The sequence below is a fragment of the Lissotriton helveticus genome, chromosome 3_1 (assembly GCF_964261635.1).
Source record: "Lissotriton helveticus chromosome 3_1, aLisHel1.1, whole genome shotgun sequence".
Lineage (NCBI taxonomy): Eukaryota > Metazoa > Chordata > Amphibia > Caudata > Salamandridae > Lissotriton > Lissotriton helveticus.
Genome location: NC_136061.1, coordinates 23,489,483 through 23,501,793, shown reverse-complemented (window position 1 = coordinate 23,501,793; position 12,311 = coordinate 23,489,483). Strand labels below are relative to the sequence as shown.

The following is a 12,311-nucleotide window of genomic DNA, read 5'->3' as shown; positions in this document are numbered from 1 at the left end:
ATCCCCTTTTCACACACAACGCTCTCCAGTCCCATTCTGCGTTATTGCCTCACCTAAAACACACCTCCTCGCCACTACTGCCCCTCAATTCACATTCTGGGATATTCCCTCCTTGCCACCATTGCTTCTCAGCCCCATCAGTGTCCGTCTGCTCTCTGTGTTAATAACTCGTTATTAAGACGGCCTCCAAGATTCCCAGCACAAAGTCGTTAGGAAATCTAACATGAAGATGAAAGTGCAGGTATGTGAAAACGTGGCTGTAGAGATCTGAAAGTCGACTCCTGAGTGCTTGAAAAAGATGATTGCCAAGTCACTGCTACAATACTGAGTGACCCACTAAACCCAGTATCAACAGAATTCCTTTGCAGTTCTGACAAGGCAAGCAGTTCACAAATCCCAAATTCAAGACTACAAACTGCAACCTTTGCACAACATCAAATGAGTTGTTAAGAGACACAAATGAAGAATTACACTGTCCTCGGTCGACTCAGCTTCTACACCCCTACCCGCAGCCTCCACTCAGCCAACCTCGCCATCGCCACAGTTCCACGCATCCGGAAAACCACCGCCGGTGTCAGATCCTTCTCCTACCTCGCCGCCAAGACCTGGAACACTCTGCCTACCGGCCTACGTCAGACCCAGGATCTGCTGACCTTCAGACGACTGCTCAAGACCTGGCTCTTCGAGTAGCACCAGACCCCCACCCCCTCCCTCCCCCCCACCCACCCACCCCCAGCGCCTTGAGACGCTCACGGGTATGTAGCGCGCTCTACAAATGTTTGATTGATTGATTGACTGTCCTTCAGTGACAGAAATGTAAGAGCCAGGGAACTCAGGATTTCAGTTGACTTTTCGATCCTAAATTATATGTGAAATATGTGGGAATACTTAAGCCCACCTACTCATGGTCAACTACTAAAAGGATAGTGAAGAAAAGCAAATAAATTTTTTTTTGACCTTCTGCCCAAGTCACTTGCCTCACAAATCACTCACTTTCTTTAGCCGGTGCAGCTGGGACAGGGGAGCAAGCTGAGAGTGCTCCATGAGGAGATTGAAAGCCAAGTCCAAATGTTGCAGGTTCGAGAGCTGCTCCACCCCTACGGAGGACAGAAAACAACATGTCAAGGCAAATAGAGGTTTGAGAGGAAGAGGCCAGAAGGAGGCCAAAAATGAGAGGAGATAAAGGAAGCGGAGGAATGAGATGTCCCACCCTCAAAGGGAAAGAGAAGGGCATCCAAAGGAAAGTGAACCATTAAAGAAAGAGGGGTCAGGAGAAGGGAATTGGAAGAAGAGGATCGCACAAGTGAAGGGTCGTGGAGATTCAGGACTACCAGGTGTCACTCATCAGGTGTTAGATATGGTCATTTTCCTACATCTGAGCACAGGATGATTGCTTAAGATAGTTGATAGTTGATGCAGGATGGCCCCAGCTCCCTCATGGAGTGAGTGAATCCGGTGCTTGCCGTGGCTAGAATTATGCTGCTCCCCAGGAATGAGGAGAGCGGAGTAGGTTATCATGTGGTGCTGGGACTCACACTCTTTGAGCACTTTAAAGTACAAGCATGAAGACAGAAGAGCAGGGTCTGGGTTGCAGCGTCCCATGCAGGGAAGACTGTTTAGTCTGTATGTGTGTTGTATGGTTAAGGGCCTTAATTCAGAGGCAATGAGATGCCAGCTCTGCCTGTGCAACTGCAGATAAGGGATTATGCACCCACAAATTAACAAAGCAGGGCCGGTAAGCTGCAGGATAACTGACTGGATCTAGTGGTCTCCTTCCCTTCTCTGGATGGTGACAGTTGTAGGCTGTGCAAGACTCTGACAGATCACGGTTTCCCTGCAGGTTTTTAATGAGCCAGGAATGCCACATGGAGGCTGAAGATACTGGGAGAGCCTGCTCTGCCCTACTAAGAACATTTCCAGTAAATGTCTGGGTCTATGCAAGGGTTCTCCATTTCAAGGGATAACCATGTTGAGGTCAAAGCTCTGAAGCTTCAGTCTCCTACCGAGAAAAGATGCCCTGATCCAGGGTAGCTTCGGCACAATCACAGGAACCTATAAGGGGTAGAATGGATGGTATTCTGCTTCCTGTGCATGAGCCTCAAGAACTGGCCCCTTGAAGAAGTACGTTGTAGCGAGTCAGCTTAATGGCCCGACAGTCAGTTTAACGCCATCCAACACTTGGTTAAACATACTGCTATATTTCAAACTTTCAACATTCCAAATCACTACATCTGCATGTAGCAGATTATCACACAAAGCCCATGCGACCAAGGTAACATTGGTCTTCCAGACGTCAGGAGCCCTAGACACAACAGTCACCCTTACTCATTGCTCTTGCGAGCGCCACCTATCCTTCAACAATCAGAACTCTTCTCTTACCCAGTCTGAAATTAAGTTACATGACTGGATAGGATGAGATTTAGGGCAGATTCAGTTTTTCTGTCTTTCTTTTGCTGGTTGTGTCTGTAATGTGCTTACCTTGACTTAAAGGTACCAACTTTACTGCTGACTACAACTCCGCTCCGTAGAACTAGTTCTTTCAATACCCCCTGCGCTGCTCATCCAGTCTTAATCTGAAACACTGCAACACCGATAAGTTCGCTCTTTGACCACATCTTGTCCGCTGAGCCTCTTATTCTTCAAACCCCTTCAATGACGATCAACAGCGCTGTCTTCCCATCAACCCATTTGCTCCTCTTAGTCCAGTCTTTAAGATGAATGCTCCAGAGACAAACACTTTGTTTACAACTTCATCCCCTTACAATATCTCCCCTCAGAGATGGCGGGAAATTACCCCACACCTTCTCAAATGTTTATCTAGGTTTGTCTCTGGTTGAGCAGACATTAGAACTCTAGGCCGCTTTTTGACATAGCAGAAGTAGCAGGAGACCCTGTGGCACTGATACTACTAGATGCAGAAAAAGCATTCGATGGGGTCTCCTGGCAATATCTTTGGACTGCTATGTCAAAAGTGGGATCGGGGACCAATTCATCAATGCTGTTCGCATGATGTATGTCAATCCTGAAGCAGTGGTCATGATTAATGGGGAAATATCAGATACCATCAAAGTGACTAGAGGTACAAGGCAGGGTTGTCCTTGCTCCCCTCTACTATTCTCTATATTTATAGACCCATTTATTTTGAGGTTAGAAACTAATCCATCTATACATCCAATGAAGACTACCAATGGTGAAACCAAGACCTTGGCATATGCGGATGATATCGCAATTGTCACAGCTAATCCAAATGAGGCAGTTATTTTAGTGGAGGAAGAAGCGAAAAAATTCAGAGAGATTTCCGAGTATAAACTGAATCAAAATAAAACCCAGATTATAATTATTAGCAAAATCAACTATTCTGATGAAAGGGTGGTGGATAACGCACTATATCTCGGTGTTAATATCATTTCAAACTTAAACAATCTAGTGAACCTTAACTTGAATCCACTTCTGAAACAGACAGAAAAAAGCTTAATTGGATTACATAACTTACATTTAACAATTATTGGAAGATGCAACCTTATCAAAATGTTATTTTTTCTTAACTTTTTGTACTTTTTTCGAACAATCTGATTAAACTTTGACCCATCGATTTTTAAAGAAATAGACAGTACTTTTTCTCATTTTATTTGGGGGTACGGAAGAACATGTAGAGCTCACAGATTCATCACCCTACCAAAAGAAAGAGGTGGTGTGGCACTACCTAACTTTAAAACTTATTGGTGGGCTACAGTTCTCAAAATTAGAAGATTGCTTTTAACCTCCAAACAGGACCCTAACCCAGAGAGGTCAGTCCCAACCCCACAGGAACTTATCCTAGGTAAAGAGGCGGGCGATCATTTGTGGAGATTAACCTACGATTGTCATTTTAAAAAAGTGCGCTTTAAAACCCTTAAAGGCCTTTACATTGCCTGGAATCATATTCGAAAACTCTTGGGGATTGGTAGGTTTTCCTATTACACTACCTATATAGAAATACAAATCTCCCGGAGATTTTGACTGATACTTGTATGATGCAATGGGTCAGATCGGGAATTTCACAAATTGGCTCACTTTATGATTTAACGGGCTTCCATTCATTTGAATCTTTAAAAAATAAATTTGGTTTTGAATCTCGAGATTTTTTAAAATATCTACAAATTAGGGATTTTATTATGGAACAGGGGGGTGGCAGCGTGGCTTTCAAGAAAATTCTAGCAATCGAAACAGTGGTTCAAAGTGACAGGGTTAAAATTGGAGAAATATATAAGAATTTAGTTACAGCTTTTCCCGATGACTTAGATAAACATACCCATAATTGGCAGAACAAACTAGGAATCTCAGAGACCCTACCACACAAAGCATTCGAACTTTCAAATTCATTATTAATGTCCATCAAATTGCAAGCCCAATTCTATAAGACTTTCTTTCAATTGTATTATACCCCCGATAGAATATCTAAATGGAGTACAGGTAAAGGAACATTATGCCCTCGATGTGCGACGTCGGAAGCTAATCTAATACATATGCTCGCCACATGTCAGACTCTAAGAACCATCAGACGAGAAATTTCCACTTTTCTATCTGGAATCTTTGAGACAAGAATTGAGATCGCAACAGCTGAAATAATGCTAGGATTTGACAGTGATACCAGACCCGATACAGGGACTTCTGTTCATCTCAATGGCAGTACTTAGAATTTGTCTGGCATCCGCCTGGCTAGATCCACATCCACCAACATTTCAGCAATGGCGGGCACGATTTTTAGCAACATATAGCCTGGAAATCGCTATTTATAGTCGGAAGGGTATGAACAAGAAAAGAAAAGGATTAGAAATATGGTATCCTCTTATACAATGGATAGAAAAATCGGATGATTAATGTCATTTAAGTACTTTAACAGAAATGTTATTGGGTTTTCTTTTTCTCTCTTTCTTGTTTTCTTTATTTTTTTCCTTCTTATGAAAAATAATTCTGTTTGTTACAACATCAAGAGTATGTATGTATATAGTATTTAATGTTGCCTGTATGGGGGGGGGGGGTCTTGAGGATGGGAGGGTGGGTGGATCAAAACTGTAAAAACCTTAATAAAGACCCGGTTAAAAAAAAAAACTCGAGGCCGCTGTTTATTTTATTGTAAACTGACAGCAAGTCATATTTCCGCATCCAGCTTACTGCCTCTGTGCCTTTTTATTTAAATGGAGATTCTCCGGTAGACGATGGCATGATGGTCCCAGCAGAGAGCGTAGCAGGGATGCTGTATGCATGTGGCCCTGAAAGGGTGGAGCGTGCTCTAATTTACTGTGGACTTCAGATCAAAGACTGTGGTACCCAGGATATCGTATGCAAGCTTCAAAGGAGTATTTTAGCCTGCAAGGAGGGTGTCAGAGAAATGTAGAAACGGGCTCTGCTGTGAGTCAACAAAATAAGGACCAACAAGTACCAATAAGAGAATAAATTTGATGTCTTTTTGGTTTTCTTTGACCAAACAAATATGGCATTAGTCTCTTAAATGTATGCCTTTTAGACATATTAAACACAATACATGCTGTAAATACTCTACCCACCCAAACTTAAATTGCTGCTTGCCCATAACCTAAAGACAATGAATAATAATTTAGCATTGTTAAGAGGTAATGTGTGACATCTACAAGGAGTTATGGGTTTTAGTCAAGAGAGCAATGAAAAAGTTCACAACCCAGAATGCAACAGGATATTGGGAAAGTAAAGTCACAACTGGGCAAAAATATCAATCGTGATACTGCTACTTTTGTAAGCTATACAGGAGCGCGGCTGACCAGCCTTATCGCAACCAACAGCAGAATTTCAGCTGCTCACGATGAACGTGTCCCATACCTAACATTGTGGTTAGATAGTGCGAAGAATAAAAAACTCATTTTACAGGAGGGTAAGATTAATTGTTTTTAAGGTCAAGATATTTGTTAATTGAACTAAATTGAAAAAATGCATATTTAAAATTATTTTAGAGGACTGGAAAAATCATCCAGTGTGAATCCTGGTTTATCGTGCATAGTCTGTGAGGAGGTGTTCTTAAAATCACATGAAACAGCCGCCAAATGATGCCCTATGTGACTGACACTTTAGGCCAGTTGTGCTTTTTTGGCCAAATGTTATTTGCATTCTGTGACAATGTCAAGGGTTAGTTGGTTATTAAAGCCAGCAGGTTGCAATAAAGGCTTTAGGGCTGGTGCCTGCTGGCTTCAGACCCTCTCACTTCATGTGATGGCATTCCTCCTTCCTACTATCGTTAAAAATAAATATGCTTTTAAAGTTTCATTCTGCAGTACATCTTCTCAGCATCTGCTCCACAGACAGACATTTACACACCTTACCAGACCTTCCACCTCCAGCATGTGTCCACCAGCCCACACCTCAGACTGTACTCACCATTAATAGAGTCCAGATCATTGCACCGGAGGACCAGAGAGGCCAGCTGCGTCCTGGAGCCCAGGCTCAGGGGCGGCACCTTCAGCAGGAAGTTGTAGGAGAGATTCAGATAGACCAGGTCCGACAGCGGCTGAGAGGGAGGAGAAGAGGGTCTTGAGCTGGTGTGGGTGGGCATTGAGGGTGGTGGCACAGAAGGGAGACAAGGGGAGAAAAGAAGTGCAAACAGAAGATAACGAAGATACAGGCAGGCAGAGAGGGATGCAATGGAGGGCAGCACGGTCAGGTTGAGAATCAAACTTAGCAACATCTGCCATCCCAGCCCCCACCAGCCACACTGTGCGAAGCGAGCGCTGTCACTGCGAGGGAGTATTGGGGATGGATCTTTACAAGAAATGTTTTTTAAAAATGGGGGAAATGGTTTGATCGCATCACATATAAGAACTGCTGCTGTCTGAACATCTAAAGCGATATTAAGACTACCAAGTAAAGGGGAAGAAAAAAGGTGATAGGGGTCCCAAGAGAGTTTAATAGTCTCCCTCTGCTTAATCTTTGGGCGATGGGGTATCCAAAGATATTGGAGTAGACGCCTCACTCACTTATCGGGGCATGCTTCATCATAGGCGTCTATCCACACCCAGGTACGATGGTGCTACCAGGGCAGACTCAACCAAAGATATTCTCAGAGGTCTTATATACAGCAAAAGCTGGCCATACAGGGAACCACATGAGTGATAGTAAAAATACCTTCAGGTATACCCAAACAATATGTTTATTACGAGGGTACCTGGGGTATGGATAAAAATGTAAAACAGTGCCTGTACTTTCACGAAAGTGTGACTATAAGGCAGCACCAACCACCTGATCCGCATGTTGCCAAACAATAAAACCCAGTAGAAAAGATACTGGGGACACAAAAAACAGGTGAGCGCATTAGGCCTCATTCTTGTGCATGGAATGCGTGCATTTTTTCAGAAGCAGGGATACGTAGTAGTAGATATTCAGCCCTGAAGAAGGCCCCAAACCCATGCAAACTCATAGTGTGGGCAAAAACATGTTGGCACTTTAGAGAGGGTACAACTGAACCAATATATTCAGATAACCCAAACTGTTTCACGTTTTTATCCATACCCCAGGTACCCTCCTAATAAACATATATTGTTTTGGTATATCTGAAGGTATTTTTACTATCACTCATCTGGTTCCATGAATGTCCAACTTTTGCTTTATATAGGAACCCCCAGAACATCTTTGGTTGAGTCCGCCCAGGTTCAACCCAGGCTTTCTTGCAAGAGGGCTGGAGAAGCCAGTCTTTTTCCAGGATCAGGGCCTAGGCCTTGCTACATGGCCTTGAGACAGACAGGTGCAACATAGAGCCCTATGGCTGCTCAAATATCTTGCTGTGCTGCCTCATTATAGAAGTCCAGGTGAATCTGAAGTACTTCGCTGAGGCAACTAGTGTCACACCAGGGGCACTGGTGGGAAGTGGATTCCCTCAATGTATAATGCACAACAAACTTTGTTGAGAACGAACCACTAAACAAAATAAGGAAATCGTTAGAAGACGCCACAAATAAATTGGCCTACGAGAATTGATAATTCGATTCCCACACTGTCAGAGGTGGGAATGCTCGGTTCCTTCAGAAGGTTGGGACATCATTTGTTTCAGAAGGAGTTTGTGAGGCTGTAAACATGAGGACTTTAAAATAAAAGAACAATCAGACAGGGAAGGTGGGTGTAACTGTAGAAGCTTGTGAAACATTTGGAAGCATCAACTCCAATGTGTAAAGTTTTTTTTATCAACATTGTTTATATGATTTAGTGGGCGTGTTGGTCAAGTCCTGAGGAAGTTCGAGATATAGGGGTAGATTAGGATTGCGGTTTTCCCGCATCCACCGGGCCGGCGGAAGCCGCCGCCGGCCCAGAGGATGCGGGAAAACCGCTGCGGAGCCTCAAAAGACCCACCGCCATATTAGGATGGCGGTGGGTCTTGAAATCTGTCTGCAGCTTTTCCGCCGCGGTCGCCTTCCGACCGCGGCGGAAAAGCTTTAACATGGCTGGCGGTGTCTATCAGACACCGCCAGCCATATTAGGATGGTGTAATATGTATGCTTTTCCGCGGCGGCTTTTCCGCCATAGAAAAGCATACGGACCTTCACTTCGGGGGCCCGTTGCGGGCCCCCTGGGTGAAGGAGGGTTGGGGGGTGCATATGGGGGGCACAAAGCAGCAGGCACTGCGCGGTGCCTGCCGCTTTGTGCACGCAAATGCGATGCATGGATTTTTAACATTGCGGCGGGTGCAGCTTGAAGCTGCTCCCGCCGCAATGTTAAATATGGAGGATGTGACCTCCACCCTGGCGGTCACATTCTAATCTGAACGGAGGGAACGCCGCAGCCCCTGCGGACATTCCCTCCTCCTCCGGGGTCGCGGACGGACTCAAGTCCGTCCGCGATCCTAATGACCCCCATAGTCTTGAGCCACAAAAACGGAGTCGACTTTTAGAAGAACTATGGTTAGTACTTTGCTGATGGGATTATAAATAATTTGTTTCGAAGATACATTAGTTGCAGTGGGAGTCTTGGGAAGATGTATGCGTAAAGATATGAATTTCTGATGCATAGAAAATATATTTTTAAAATAAAGGTGTTTACTTTTTGTATTTTGAAGACTCAACAGAATAAATGTATGTATATTATAAAAGAAAATCTTAGATTTTTCTAACTTGAATATACACTGCTCAGTAAGTACATTTTATTACTGATAATTAACTAATTTTGATGCATGAGGTTATGTTATGTTAAATGCATTTCATATAGCACAAAATCATCTTCAGGTCTCTAAGCCCTTTTGGAGAGAGTGACCAGAATCACTGGCAAAGACTGGAAACACAAGACAGCAAGCGGAAGTTACACTGTGGTTAACATCTCTCTAAATAGGAGTGTTTTCAGTTGTTTCCTAAATGTGAGGAGGACCGGTTCTCTACGAAGGTACTCAGGTAGAGTATTCCAGATTTGTGGGAGCAAGACGGAGAACGCTCTGCCCCCATTGGATTTGGTGATATATCGGGGAAGGACTAGGCGGCAGCCCTCAGACGATCGCAGTGTTCTGCCAGGAACATATTTCTCCAGGCATTCCTTTATATACACTGGTGCTTGGCCATAAATTGCTTTGTGAGCAATACAGAGGCCTTTGAATTGAGCACTCTGTTTGATGGAGAGCCAGTGCAATTTATGGAGTTAAGGTAGCGCGGATTCTTCAGGGAAGTCTGAAAATGAGCCTGGCCGCATCATTCTGCACAACCTGCAGTCTCTTGATAAGTCTCTGGGGGAGGCCGATATAAAGGGCATTCCCATAGTCTAGCCTAGAGATAACAGTGGTGGATACAATTGCTTGTAGTAAGGACGTTGACAGAAGAGGGGCAAGTTTCCGTAGCTGCCTCAACAGTCCTACAGGTTCCCACCATAGTGGTAACCAGACTGGACATGGACAGCTCGGAGTCCATTTTTTTGTCCAGGCTTTTTACAACCAGGACTGGTACGGGCGGTACCCAGTGTCAGTTGCCAAAAAAGGTCACACCAAGGGCTGCTTTTTGAGGGAATAACTAGCACTTCAGTCTTGTCAGGGTTTATTTTCAGAGAATTGGCCGTCATCCAATTCACTGTGAAGCTGAGCAGCTTTTGGGCCGATTCCTGCGCCTGACTAGAGTTGCTGTTCCGGATGAGGAGTTGGGTATCATCAGCATAGTTGAAGACTCGGCAGTGTGGGCCAGGGTCTCCAAAAGGGGTTGCAAGTAGATATTAAAGAGGAGCGGGGACAATGCGGAGCCCAGGGGCACGCCACCGGAGAGAGTGCCCTTAGCCGATGTATGCTCACATAACTGGACCCTATGAGTCCGGTCTGATAGAAACAATTCTAGGCATTGATGAGGTAGCCCGCTGATGCCCAGGTCAAGAAGATGGGACAGCAACTTTTTATGGCTGAGTGTATCGAATGCCACTGATAGGTCTATTAAAATCAGGGCACTCTGTTGTTTGTTGTCAGCCAGAATTCTGAGCTAGTCAAGAACAGACATCACTAGCTCAGTTCTATGATGGGCTCTAAAGCCCACCTGTTGTGCTTGGAGTAGCTGGTGATCCTCCAGGTAGTTCGAGAGTGTCCTCAGTACATGTTGTTCTAACACTTTTGCCAGAAAGGGTTGCTGGGAAATAGGTCTATATTTCCTAAGAATGGAAGCATCCGCACCAGGCTTCTTTAGCAGGGGGGTGACCCTAGCTTCTTTTAGATTGCCGGTAAATAGCCAGTTTCCAGAGAATTGTTTATTAGCCTAAGAATCTGTTTTTCCAGTCCTGAAAGGGCCATTTGGAAAATCCTCACAGGACAGGTGTTTGCTGGGGAGCCAGATTCGGTGCGATTCATTAATAAAGACAGAGAGGCTGAATCTATTTTAGGGAAGTTTGTGAGTTGACTACCAGAGGTAGGAGAGGACTGGGTCTGAAAGGAGGAACCAAGGTTGGTTGGGTGTTTGCAATTTCTAAAATGATATCCCTAACTTTCTGAAGAAAGAATGCCTGAAAGACGTTGCAGTCGATGGGTGCGACCATGTATTTTTTCTCAGACTTTTGGCTTAGTTCTTTCAGAATTATAAACGTCTCTTTCTGTATATTAGTTGCCTCTGTAATCCTTCCCTCATAATACTCCGCTTTCCTAGTTATAATGGCTAGTTTATAGGAGGTGAGAAGGGCTTTGTAGGCAACCAATTCAGCGGAGTCATAGCTTTTGCGTCATCGCCTCTCAGCTTGGCGAAGATTTTGTTTCCTTTCTCTCAGAGGTTCATTAAACCATGGGACCCCTATTCCTTTGTCTCTGACTTTCTCCTTCCGTTCTGGAGCTACATTGTCAATGGCTTTGCGTAGGCCAGCCGAAAAAGCTTCACTCTCCTGATCAATGTTTGCTATCGTAAGAGCGGGAGTGTGAGCAGCGTGGCTACTAGGTGATCTGCCTCAATTTTTCTCCAGTTTCCCACCTTTCTCCACACCGGTGGTGGTTGTAGTGGTTGACTGTCACTCCTGACCCAGCATCTAAGTAGAGAATGATCGGACCAGGCGCAGGGACTAACATCAGTTATGGCGGCCCAAGGCTGCGATGTCCAGATAAGGTCATGGGTATGGCCCTTTACATGGGTGGGGCTATTGACCAGTTGGTGGAGGTCCATTGATAGCATAGCAGTCTTGAATTGGCTTGCAGGTGGCTCTCTTTGTGATTTATCCCAGTGATAGTTACAATCACCAACTACTAGGAGACGTCTATATCTATATCAGTGATGAGCTCGAGAAAGAGGTCATTAATGCTAGGGGTGGTCTGCGGGGGGCGATATACTACCAAGAGTAGAATGCAAGATGATTTAAAGGAGATTTTGATGCCTAAAATGTCTGCATTGTCACAGGTCTCGGACGTTATTTTAGTGATCATTAAACTTTTCTTAAAGAAGATGGCCACCCCCCCTCCTCTAGTATCCTCTGGTCTATTCTGCCAGAGGGCATCAAAGTCCTCCGAGAGAGCGGCAATAATTTACAGTGGCAAACCTGGTTAAGCAAATGGAAGCTTCTTGCTTTCATTGGGGAAGTTATAACCAATCAGAGCAAGCAGCTTTTAAACTCTGAACATTTCTTCCAGCTGGTGGAAGCTCATTAGGAGTCCAGGTCCATTTTTCTCGAAGACTTTCAAGAAGACAGAGGCTAAACTGGGTAACAGGACACTTTTTACATTTAGGCCTAACAGCTTATGGTAGTTTCCTGCCTTTTAGGCAGAATCGCACAGTACAGGGAGGAATCTAAGTGGCTTTCAATGCAGTAAAAGAAAACACTAGTTTAGGAAGGGGATTCCATCGTCTCTAGCTCACCACTCAGCTACAGTGTTAGGACAGGGG

General features: G+C 44.5%; 1 protein-coding gene across 1 annotated transcript in view; it reads right to left on the bottom strand.

Moving 5' to 3' along the window:
* Positions 1–12,311, bottom strand: part of STK11IP (serine/threonine kinase 11 interacting protein) — a 291,281-nt gene that overhangs the window by 158,658 nt on the left and 120,312 nt on the right. The window contains exons 8-9 of the mRNA XM_078683491.1: positions 6,388–6,517; positions 994–1,097 (exon numbers count right to left, since the gene is read on the bottom strand). Coding sequence (XP_078539617.1) covers positions 994–1,097; positions 6,388–6,517 — 234 coding nt within the window. The remainder of the gene's footprint in view (positions 1–993; positions 1,098–6,387; positions 6,518–12,311) is intronic.